Below are 11,717 nucleotides of genomic sequence, written 5' to 3'. Positions count from 1 at the left end.
CTTGACATGTGGATTGTTGATCTCAATTGTTAAGGAGTCATTTAGTTCACGAATAAAGTTATCGTGAAATTAAATTCCTTGTATAATAATACTGGCATTAACAAGGACCTCTGACTAAGTACCAAGATTATTACATAAATAGCCGACCTAATTCACTATTTACTTTTTCTAGTATAATCACAATAGGTGAGCATGCACGTGCTCCTTTACATCTCAGCCATAACGTCAAAACAATTTCGTCTTTACGTAATCAAGGGATAATCATAAAACGCACGGTAAAATGCAAGTCGAACAAATAACGCTTTGATTATGAAGTCATTTCTTGTGCAAGGCTAATTGCTTCAACAAGATCAACTGCAGATTCACCAACATCACTTTACCAAGTTCTTGGCTTTCAGCTTATCCTTCCAGCAGTGATATGGAATATAACAAGTAAAGGCGGATCCAAAATTTAAAGCTTATGGGTTATTCCAACGATCTCAAGTTAACAACTAGATTCACAGTCAAATATTCATAGATCGTTAATGAATTTTTTAATACATGTACAAGAATCTGGGCAAAAGCTACTGGGTTCCTGGGAACCCCCATCTTAGCTTCTAGATCTGCCACTTAGAACAAGCATTGTCAATTAGACTTTGGAGAAAAACACCAGTGAGTTGACGTAAAACTAATACTCTTATTAGGGGAAATAGCCATCTATATATATTCCCAGAATCAGAAATCAACAGATAAAAAACTACCAGGTTGGTGGCGGCGATTTTACAATAACTTACCGCTCTACCTTAGAGTAGCTTAATACTAAAAAAGAAATGTCATAAACCAAAAGTGTTATTTACATGCAAGTTCTTCAGCATTAGGACTCAGGCTGCTCAGTTTTCACATGTGCAACCGGTGATCTGCAGTCTCCATTTTGAAGGTAAAGGCTGTTGGCAACAATAGAGTCACTAACCAAGCCCGCATCAACATCAAAATTGAGAGCGCCTCTAAGCTTCCGATTGCTGTAGATTAATGAAGGTTTTTCAGGTTTGAGTTAAATTTGTAATTGACATGAAAGATTTAGATGATGGAATTTGCAGATAGGTAAAAACCACATACCCATTCAAACGGTTATTGATTACATCCAGATCTTTCGAAGGGCTCTGATAAGCATGAGTGCTTTCTCCCACACAAGCATAATAGCTTTTAGAGCTATGGGAAATTAAGGCATCCATCTGAAAGCAGAAACAAGAGATAAATGCGAGAAATAAGAGCTCATGAAAACTTGGAAGAAAAGAAGAAGTGGTATTTATTCAAAGCTCCTACCACTATATTATAAAATCAAACAAGCTCAGATTTTAAAGGGAAATATTAAAATCCCAACTAACTGTTACTCCGCTGGGTTAGTGAACACTACAACTAGCAATAGACAAGTAGCTTTCTACCATCACAGGGACAAGCAATAACTAGAGAAGTTAGCAGGACTTGGCACAAAGCTATCCTCTCCGTCCCGAATAAGCATCTTCCATTAAAACAATTTTTTATAATTTCAAGTTCAAGATTCGTACTGAAGCAGGAGTCCTTTCTGTATTGCCTAATATAATACTTGACCGTTGTTCCTAATTAAGAACATGCCAGCAATAGTTAGTTAGGTATAATTCAGAACCTAAATTTTAGTATATAAGTTCGTCCTCTTCAACTATACAGGTATATTTCATCTATTTCTCAACTCCAAAACACTTCAGGTAAGTCGAATTTAAAGCATTGGAAAAATCATTGAGAATTAAATCACTACCTTAGATGCTCGAAGCGGAGAGACGTAAACATTATGTACTGCAGAAACTTTCTTCGGAGACATGTCGGGGAGCTTCGGAAATGGAGATGGTTTGGGGGATGCCGGACCTTGACCTGAATGGAAATGAAGAAACAAAAAAGAGCCACAGGTTTAACATTGGTACATGAGCGAGGAATCAGACATAGCAACCAAACCAAGAGAAAATGTATCACTTAACAAAGGCATAATGAAGAGAACTTACCATCATTGTGGTAGTTCTTTTCTGCATTTCCAGCAGGTGCAAGCTCAACGAGTAATGGCTTCACAGAAGGAATAAACATTTCATTGTAGAATGTGATGATATCGACATGATCTGCACCTGTTCTCTGTTTTAAAACCAATTAATTTTATCAGTGATTCCACAAACAATAAGAGACTAATGTCAACAATCTAAAGACTGATCACATACCACATTGTGGCGTGCTAATGTCCAGTCAACAAAAACACTTCGAAAGACTTGTGGTTTGCACTGAGGTTGCTTTCGGTAGTTGCATATAATTTCTTTGAAGGTCAAGTTAAGTTGTGAAATCTGCATGTAGTCAAGAAACAAGATATGAAAAATAGAGTAACAGACTAACAGCTCCAATATCCCCCTCTTTTCTGAAAAACTACCTTGGCAACTCCGTAGAAAGAGCAAAGGATGATCTGATCAATATGTCGGTTGAAGAAAAGACTTGTCCTCTGACTGAGAATCTTCTGAAAAAGGCAATATACAGTCTCCCTTATTTGTTGAGAAAGTTGTAGCCGTTCAATCATGCCATTGATTCTGACAGCAGCCAACTTTACAATCTAGGTGGAACATGACGTAAAAAAAAATTAGGTTAAGTAAGCACCCTAAATAAAAGGAAATCAAATCTCCTGATCGAGAAAAAAAGTATATAGCATATAAAAAGAATGTCTACCTTGCCAAAGAACACATTTATTGCTGTCTCAGCACACGTTTCCCCTCCACCACCAGGGTTTGGTCTAGTTGGGCTGTAAAATTCAAAAGATCAACCCTTTAAATCGAATACAAATCCCTGAATTGAAGAGTAAATAAAACTAAAGAATCCAACTATAAATCAAAATTACCTTGCGAATGCAGACTGCAAAGCTGGAGGAGGAAACTTCGATTTTATATTGTTGAGAGCCAGAAAACGATCCTTCACAGGTGATGTGAAGGAATTTCGCTCAACCAAAACACTGCGATATTCGGAACACACTTTCTTTGGCGACCGGATATCACCGATTTGACCTAATAAGATTAATTTGAGAGAAAATTAGGTTACTTTTCATCCAAAGAGCCTAAAAAGGCATAATTCAGAATTAAAAAGTCATTTCATTCAATGACGCTTCAAGATTAGGGGCAAATATGATACCGTTAGGGGCCAAGTTGTTCTTGTGTAGAGAAGGCAGTGGCGGTAAGCTCCCTGAAGAAAGGTTAATGTGCATTGCAATTGCATCCAAGGATGGCATTGGTTCAGCCAACAAGCCCATGCGATTGATTTCTGCGGCAAGTGATGGTTTTGCGACAGCCAAAGAGTTGTACATTGAAGATCCCTTTTCCCAAACCATGCTCTCCAAGAGTCGTTCTTCAAGTGAATTCAAATGCCGTCTCAGTTCTCGAGGAAGACTTTCTTCATGCCTGATGAAGCTCTCTATGACCTTACTGAGATCGAAAGCTGTGATTCCTGTTCTCTCTAAGACAGCAGGAAACAGCATAGTAACTGTTTTGTGAGTGGCAAGAACCAGTTCAGCTGAACAGGCGAGCATACATCTATGAAACCTCTCATTCGTTAGCAACGAAGTTAAATTGTTCCCATTTAAAATCTGGGATTCTGCAGTGCACATAGTCTGCAGAACCCTATAATACAGCTTCAAAGCCTCGGATCTACGTTGCTCTGCCCATATGTTGTCCATTAAGCTCGTACTTTGCAGGCTCCCACCAGCTGCACAATGTTCCGCAGGACCACTACTTGGAAATATAGCCTCGAGAATAATCTGAGCTCTTCGGATCACGTCAGCTGTTACATCTCTGTCACAGGAGGACAAGAATCTCTCCAGTTCTGCTGAAGGTTTTGGCTGTAGCAGAGCTATGACAGTACGCAACCACCTGGCAGTTGTCATCGCTGTGCTTACAGGTGTAGCTGCTGTCATCTTTGAGTTAGCACAACTTGGAGAACGGTAAGGAGAGAGTGTACTTGTAACCGTTTTTGCTGGGGAAGCCATTGCATCAAATTTTCTCTACACAAACAGAAGACAAACAAAAATGGTTTCAAAGAGTGCTTACGGCATTATGGCCTCAATAAATCAGGAAGATATCCAACAAACCTTGATTCCATTCATGTTGACTGCACCTCCAGACAAGCTTCCTGACCCTAGCAAGCTATCCTCCTCATTGACAAAAATCCTCTCGTCCAATTCACCCTTGTTCTGTATTGCATCACTGTAATCCTTCTCCAATATACTTACACTGGAAGATAAACATGATTCTTCCATTAAATCTTCAAAATAGGTTAAACCATCTGCAATAAAAATTCTAACTTTCAGTAAAAGCACTAACTCGGATAAAAGGCGAGACATCAGTGATTTTGAGACAAACCTGTGTCAAGGTTGTCCAGGTTCTCCGTCCTAAATTCTGAAGCCAAACAAGGTTTCTTCTTCAGCTTTTCTGTTATTAGATTGTTAACTTTGTCCATGGTCTCCCTTAAGTCATCTATTGAAGTCTGATAAATGTTGCTTAATGATGCAAGCAAGTCCACTTTGTCTCCTTTCTTAACTGTAACAAAAACAGCATTAGCACAAGGTCACAACAGGATCACGGAACAGAAGTTGAAGAGGTATTGGACCAAAACCCTACTATTTTAATGCTTAATATACATAGATAATTACCAAACCGTGAGGAGTCGTTGATGTTGAAATTTCTGAAGCGGACAGGTACATGTATTATTAAGATTGCCTGCACAAGGTTTTATGAAGCCAGTCAGACACATCAAATATCTCTTAAGAACATGGTTCTATCCAATCCATAAAATTGCAAGGAGAATGATTAACTTTTATGCCAGTGATGTCGAAGACAAAAAGAGTAGAAATGTGCCAAGGTCAGCTGGTTTAAATGCAAAGTTGTAGCTAAAGCAACCTATTGGCCTCATATAATTTATCAATTTCCAAAGAGAAAATGTTGTCTCCATTGAGGTCCACCTTAGCACGTTGGCGTCTGTATTAAACAACACCTAAGTAATGCGAAGCACCTAACCTAACATGCACCTATTTTAAGGGCTTCAACACACCATTAGCAACATTGCACACAAGTTATACTGTCTATAATACATGCCCAGTACAACATGAACATATAAACAAAAGAAATCAGACAATCCAAACATTCAACTAAATTGTTGAGAAACTTACCAGCACTGAAACTAAACCATTTGTGCATGTCACAAGGTCCTTGAAGCGGCTGAATACATGGATGCGAAGTGAAAGAAATAGCAACCAGCCAAAACGATAATATTGCGGCAAGTGGATAGCAGAATTAGAAGTAGCAGAGGGCTTATCTTCGTTGTTACCACTAGCCAGAAACAGTTCTTGGTACGCTCGCTTGTAGTACCTAAAAACATAAGGAAATGGGAGGTCAGGTTGGGTTCAGATAGCTGGCTCATTCATACTCTTATCTTAGTCATCTGGGCACATTCTGTATTATAGAGAAGACGCTAAGATAGGAAAATACTATCATGCCCCTCAAGCAATACAAGCTAAGCACCAGGAGAAACCAGACAGGATACTTGACATACTGCATCAAATATGACGTTCAAAAGATTTCTTATATCAAACTAGATTAAGATTACGAAGTTCTGCAGCAGAATTGCTTAATCTACCAACATTTACGATACTGTAAAATACCAAAAAGCTTCATAAGTAGAGGAAACTAGTGCTTGAAAGAGTACCCACTTGCTTAAAAGGCTCAAATGCACGAAGTTGGTCTGCAATTCCTTTGCCTAGTACAACAATTTAAACAAATAAAAAGCCATCAATAGATGCTTAAAACAACAAACAAAAACATAACATATTACTAACTGCAGATAGATTTCAATTGAGCCAACAGAAACTTAAATAGCTTCAGAACACAAGACTAATCCTCTACAACATCATTACCTCAAGTCTCTTCTCCCAATCTGAACCGTACAGATTGCTTAATGTTGGACCAACTTTTAGAATAAATTGCGGAAGTTCTTTGAAGAAGTCTACAACACTACAACAAACGAAACATAATTAATAAGAATCTCGATGAATCAAGACTTCTACACGATAACAAATAGGATATTGAAAATTAGAAGAAAAAAAATACCCACTTGAGTTTCGCCCCTCGTAAAATCTGGCACAAAGAAAATGCATTTCCTTCATTCCCATTATTCGAATTTCCCGCTTCCTTCTCACTTAATCTCTTTACCGAGTACAGAACAAACACAAACCAATACCGTTCAACTCCCTCCTGCTGATCAAGAACTCAAAATCAATTCATAGTATGCACTTTCATATAAAATTCGGGTAATCAAACAAATTTACGATATGCAAAACAAAGAGAGCATATCACAGGAATTACCGTTATAACTCCGATTGTAGAATTATTTGACAGTAAAAGATGTTTACTGTCATTAAACAGCTTTGTTGCTTCAGTCACAAAGCTTTCACCCATGGACAATCCATTCTGTAAAATCAAACAATAAATGTTAAAAATAAACAAAAATATTAAATAAGAAACCCCGCTTAAAGAATTAATTTGATCACACCATATCACAAAAAGTTTTTTTTCCTCATAATTACAGAATACAAGAAAAGGACAAATTGCAAAAATAAATAACCAAAAGAAGGTCTTTTTTCAAATAAAAATATGGATAATGGAATATAATTGTAAAACAAAAAGTAGAAAGTAATTGGGTGTATGATGTTTCACTGAAACTTTATAAGAATTACAAAACGAAATAAATGAACAACCTTGTAACAACAAATAATTAAATAAAAAAAGAACAAATTTAGTTCTTTTAACTGAAGCAAGAACAAAATTTGAAAGTAAACAAAAGAATCAATTTTTAACTGAAGCACTTGGAAACTAATGTCAAATTCCAAAATCAAAATCAAAGAAATTGGAATTAAAACAAACAAAATAAACAAGAGAAGCAAAACCAACCAAACAAACAAACAAACCTTGCAGAAATCTGTGAATCGAACTTCAAGAGAATCAATACCACCATTCTCTTCAGAATTAGAACAATTATTCAGCTCCACCATCTTTATCAATAATTGCAAAAACAACCCCAAAATCTGAAAATTTTGCACTAAAGGGAACAATTATGTATCAGATCTGAAGAATTAGATGTGAATTAGTGAATTTCACACAAGCCAAAAAGAAGCCTAATTTTCTCCTTGTTCTTATTTTCACTTTCTCTTTCTATCTCTAAAGCTTTCTTTGGTTTTTTGCTTTTTTTTATTTGTTCTGTTCTGCAGCTATAAACCCTAACTTTAGCGCGGGAAAACGTACATAGGTGATGTTAAATGTTAATGTCCATACATAGCCGACTAGGTGTGAGAAATAGCGAATCAGAAAGTGACACGTGTTTGTCTGTTAGGCTTTTTACCGCCATTTCCGTAGACTCCCGCGAAAATCTACCGTTTGGTGAATCAAGCATGAGACAGATTTGCCCGTTACGATTTATTGTATTTACCCGAAACGGCTTTCCTATAGCTTTGGTGTTTTTATTTCAAAAGAAAGAAAAAAAATTGATATGATTTGTTACTTTCCTGTGAAAAGATTCAGCTAATAAATTAGAATGTCCAAATGTGTTTTGTTGCTTCTTTTGTAAAGCTTATAAGGAGCTTGGTACATGTGTTTTTTTATTGAAATTTTTCATAATATTATTTTTTGACAAAAAGATAAAAGGAATTATTCCCTCCAGCACAATTAAAGTGATAGTTTTTGGATTTCAAGAGTAAAACAAGTACTATTCTTTACCCGTAATTTTTTTATATACCATTTAGATATACTTTTCTTAATTTCCATTCCCAATCAAAATGAAAATATGATACATAAAATGAAACGTAAGTAGTAGTGTTTATATTGTTATAATGGGCCTAGGACTGATTTGGACAAATACTCTAGGCCCATAAATGACATTTGACCCAATTCAGCAAGGCCCACAAACAGGCACTTAGTTGCAAGTATAGCACTTTGCTTTCTCTCTTTTTGCTTAGGAGGAAAATGCGGACACTATGTTTATGATCATATCCAGACTGTAGCCCAATCCAAACACTACCGTGGTTGTGGGAAATATTGTTTCATTGAAACAATGGGTAAGAACGATGAGGTCTCAACTTCAAATTCCAGCGGAGGTAAAATATTAGATGATTTCTTCTCATCTGTTCAAGTCTTGGTGGATAGAGTTACCTGATACCTGTTGCTGGTGGGAGGTGATAGATATTTTATGAAATTAGTCGAAGTACGTACAAGCTGACCCGGACACCACAATTATCAAATACATAAAGGCAAACAACAAAAGTTGTAGTGCATTATGGGAGGAAATAGTGAAATGACTCGACTAGCTTGGTAATTTGAATGTCATGTTGTATAGTAGACAATCTCTTAGCTTAGTGTATCATCAGACATCGCTTCGCCAAAAAATTCTAAATGCTGTTAAAAGAGAATAATAGTGGATATAGAAGATACTACATACATGAAAATAATGCGAACTGTCAATTTAAGGCACAAAGTAAAGCATTAATAGCCCGTTTGGCCAAGCTGCAAAGATCAGCTTATTTTGAGAAGTGCTTTTTTTCAAAAGTGCTTTTCTCAAAAGTACTTTTGGTGAGAAGCAGTTTGTATTTGGCTAATTAGTTTGAAAAGCACTTCTGAGCAGTAATTAGTATTTGGCCAAGCTTTAAAAAACTGCTTCTAAGTGTATTTTTCTCAAAAGTGCTTCTCAAAAAAGTGCTTTTGGAGAGAAGCTACTTTTTTCTGCTTCTCCAAAACTGTTTCTGCTTCTCCTCAAAAGCACTTTTTTTCCTTCCAAAAGCTTGGCCAAACACCTCAATATTTGGCCAAAAGTGCTTTTGGCCAAAAAAAAAAGCACTTTTGGCCAAAAAGAAGTTTGGCCAAACAGGCTATAAAATTGTAAAAATAGCACGGTATAGCAAGTTTTCGGACTGGTCAATCAAAAATAGCTAGCGTTTTCCAAGTTAATGAAAAATAACCACTATTTTGCTGCAATAGAGATCGGTCCAGCATAATATACTGGAGTTCGGTGCACTTGTGTATGAACTCCAGCATATTATGCTGGACCGGTATACTTTGCTGGCTCCAGTATAATATACTGGAGACTGGAGCACCGGTGCTCCAAACTCCAGTATATTATACTGGACCAATATACTTGCTGGAACTCCAGTATATTATGCTGGAGTTCTAGTGTACTTATGCTGGAACTCCATCATATTATGCTGGAGTTCCAACATACTTATTCTGGAACTCCAGTATAATATGCTGGAGTTCAAGTATACTTATGCTGGAACTCCAGCATAATATACTGGAGTATTTTTCGGGTTTTGAACAGTGTTTTCGCTCAGATTTATCTTTATATAACAAGTGGCTAAATTTCGATTACTTTTGAAATTGGGCTATTTTTAAACGACCAGTTGTAAATCTGGCTATTTTTAAGATTTACCCTCGATTTCCCCATTGTCAGGTTCGGAACACATTAATTTTGGTTAAGTTATTTAACCTTACTTGCAGTTGTGTTCTTCTACCAACAAATTGCAAAGAAATTGAAACGATTTTTCTTTTTTGGAGATAATAGCAGCTATTCGGAGTATGAAGAGGAAGAGAATCGGAAATTTTAATGGGATGGGGGAAGAGAATGGGATGTATCAAAGTAGAGAGAGAAAGAAAATATTGTAACTGATTAGCGTATTTAGTGGCTTAGGGCTAGGAGGTAACCAAAATTAAATTTTTTGCTATAAACCTTAAAAGGTATCTATAGAATATAATTTTTTTAAATGGTATTTATTTAAAATAAATAAGGTGTTAACCTTTGTTATAGGAGGTAAAAATTCCTTTTTTAAATTCTTTATATAACTATTCATACTTCGTGTTGAGTTTAATGGGTGCTCGATCACCCAATTTTTATATGTAAATCCGCCCTGGCTCAAGGGTGGTCAACTAACCACCCTTTGTTGAAAAATTACGATGTATATATAGGTAAAATATTAGGTTTTAATGGTATATAACATATATCGAACACTCTTTATCGGAAATTTCTTTTACTTATTTCAAGTTTGAACACCCTAAAAAAATATCTAGCTTCGCCACTTCATGCATCTATATTTACTCAATTTCTATTTTACTCATTATCAACAAAAGATTTTTGTGCTAGAACCAAATTACTTTAAAGATGAAGACTGTCCTCTTTTACCCAAGAATTATCATGTCAAATCATCGAGAATAAAAGCTAGGTGCGGAAGCGTACCTGAATCCATGAGAGACGGTAAAACCCTTCGTCTTGCTAGTTATTGGTCTTCCAAACCAATATGTGGGTAGCTCTCAATTTTCCAACGACGGGATATCAGAAAAGAAAACCATACTTCTAATTTGGGGACCATAACCCATTTATAGTTGCACATGTATATGTAATTCTAATTTAGCCCATCATTAGATAAGAAGCTACATCCAGATATCTACACATAAGACCCCATACTTTAAGAGGTGTCTTATAGACCCATTTAACTTTAAACCTTAGCAGATCACTTATAATTTGGGTCAACCTTTTAACGATAGCAACCAATATACATTATTCTTAATACAAAATATATGTGCAAGTCCATAAACTCTTACAATCTCCCACTTGGATGACACACACACACACACACACACACACACACACACACACACACACACATATATATATATATATATATATATATATATATATATACACATACATATAACTTTATAATTGTATGTCACCTTATGAGCTCAAACATATTTGCTATCATAAACCAAAGTACCTCGAAACAATCTCGTCTACCAATCATGCCAATATTGGACCAAAGCGGCTTTTGTTACATTTATCGTAACTAAACCTTCCTTGATCATGAATACCAACATAACCAAATGACATAGATTAAGTATGGATGCATAGCATGAAAATTGCATGCAATGTGATCCAAGAATGCCTATTTTCAACTGGTCCAACTGAAAAATAAGTTAGAGTGAAAAATAAAGGGAAAATGCATAAGTACCTCCCTGACCTATACCCGAAATTCCAACTACACACTTTATCTTTGCGGGAATCCTATTACTCCCCTAAACTTTTTTTAAATCCAATAAATACCACCCTAAAACTAGACAACCAAACTCTTGGCAAGTGGTGAACTACACGCGCTGCCACATGTATATTTAGTACTTTTTTTATTCTTTCTTCTTCTTTTTTTATCCTTTTTTCTTATTTTTTATTATTCTCATTTTTTTGTTATTTCATTCTCTTTCTTTTTGTTTTGGTCACCGGCGGCATAAAATGTTGGTCGTCGGAATTTCAAGGACACCATTATTTCTGGCGAATTTTTTTTTCCGGCAACAGATTTTTATCCTGATCTAAGTGTGTTTTGTTATATATATATATATATATATATATATATATATATATATATATATCTTGAAAGTGTAATTTATGTGTGGGAGGAAGAGAAAAAGAAAAAGAAAGAAAAATGAATATAAGCTGAGAAGAATTTTTTCCGGCATGGAAAAATTTTCCGATGATGAATTCCCCCCCCCCCCACACCCAAATCTGAGTGTATTTTGCTATGCTTATGAATAGATCTTTTTGAGAGTTTAATTTGTTTGTGAAAATGATAGAAAGAGGAAAAGAAAAACGGTTAGACAAAGTCG

At 35.9% G+C, this 11,717-nt stretch overlaps 1 protein-coding gene across 2 annotated transcripts; it reads right to left on the bottom strand.

Annotated features, from left to right (window-relative positions):
• LOC109216975 (retinoblastoma-related protein 1) lies at positions 485-7,301 on the bottom strand. Of its 2 annotated transcripts, none has more exons than XM_019381222.1 (18): positions 6,992-7,301; positions 6,390-6,494; positions 6,139-6,281; positions 5,942-6,038; positions 5,738-5,784; positions 5,198-5,396; positions 4,682-4,748; positions 4,392-4,568; positions 4,121-4,314; positions 3,169-4,033; positions 2,882-3,044; positions 2,713-2,785; positions 2,423-2,599; positions 2,220-2,339; positions 2,013-2,136; positions 1,772-1,884; positions 1,096-1,211; positions 485-998 (listed from the first exon to the last, which is right to left on the bottom strand). In XM_019381222.1, the coding sequence occupies exons 1-18, from the start codon at positions 7,073-7,075 to the stop codon at positions 854-856; spliced, it is 3,009 nt and encodes a 1,002-aa protein (XP_019236767.1). In that variant the 5' UTR covers positions 7,076-7,301; the 3' UTR covers positions 485-853. The 2 variants fall into 2 exon arrangements, with proteins under 2 accessions (XP_019236767.1, XP_019236826.1); XM_019381281.1 differs by having other exon boundaries at positions 6,139-6,278; positions 6,992-7,300.

The sequence above is a fragment of the Nicotiana attenuata genome, chromosome 1 (genome assembly GCF_001879085.1).
Source record: "Nicotiana attenuata strain UT chromosome 1, NIATTr2, whole genome shotgun sequence".
NCBI classification, from domain to species: domain Eukaryota; kingdom Viridiplantae; phylum Streptophyta; class Magnoliopsida; order Solanales; family Solanaceae; genus Nicotiana; species Nicotiana attenuata.
Note: the sequence above shows the minus strand (reverse complement) of the source record. Positions and strands in the feature narration are given on the sequence as shown.

Coding starts and splice junctions, on each gene's coding strand:
- LOC109216975 (XM_019381222.1), bottom strand. CDS start 7,075: ATGGTGGAGCTGAATAATTGTTCTAATTCTGAAGAGAATGGTGGTATT. Junction 4,569..4,681: donor CAACGACTCCTCACGGTTTG/GTAATTATCTAT, acceptor TTTTTGTTACAG/TTAAGAAAGGAGACAAAGTG. Junction 4,315..4,391: donor CCTGGACAACCTTGACACAG/GTTTGTCTCAAA, acceptor TTTTTATTGCAG/ATGGTTTAACCTATTTTGAA.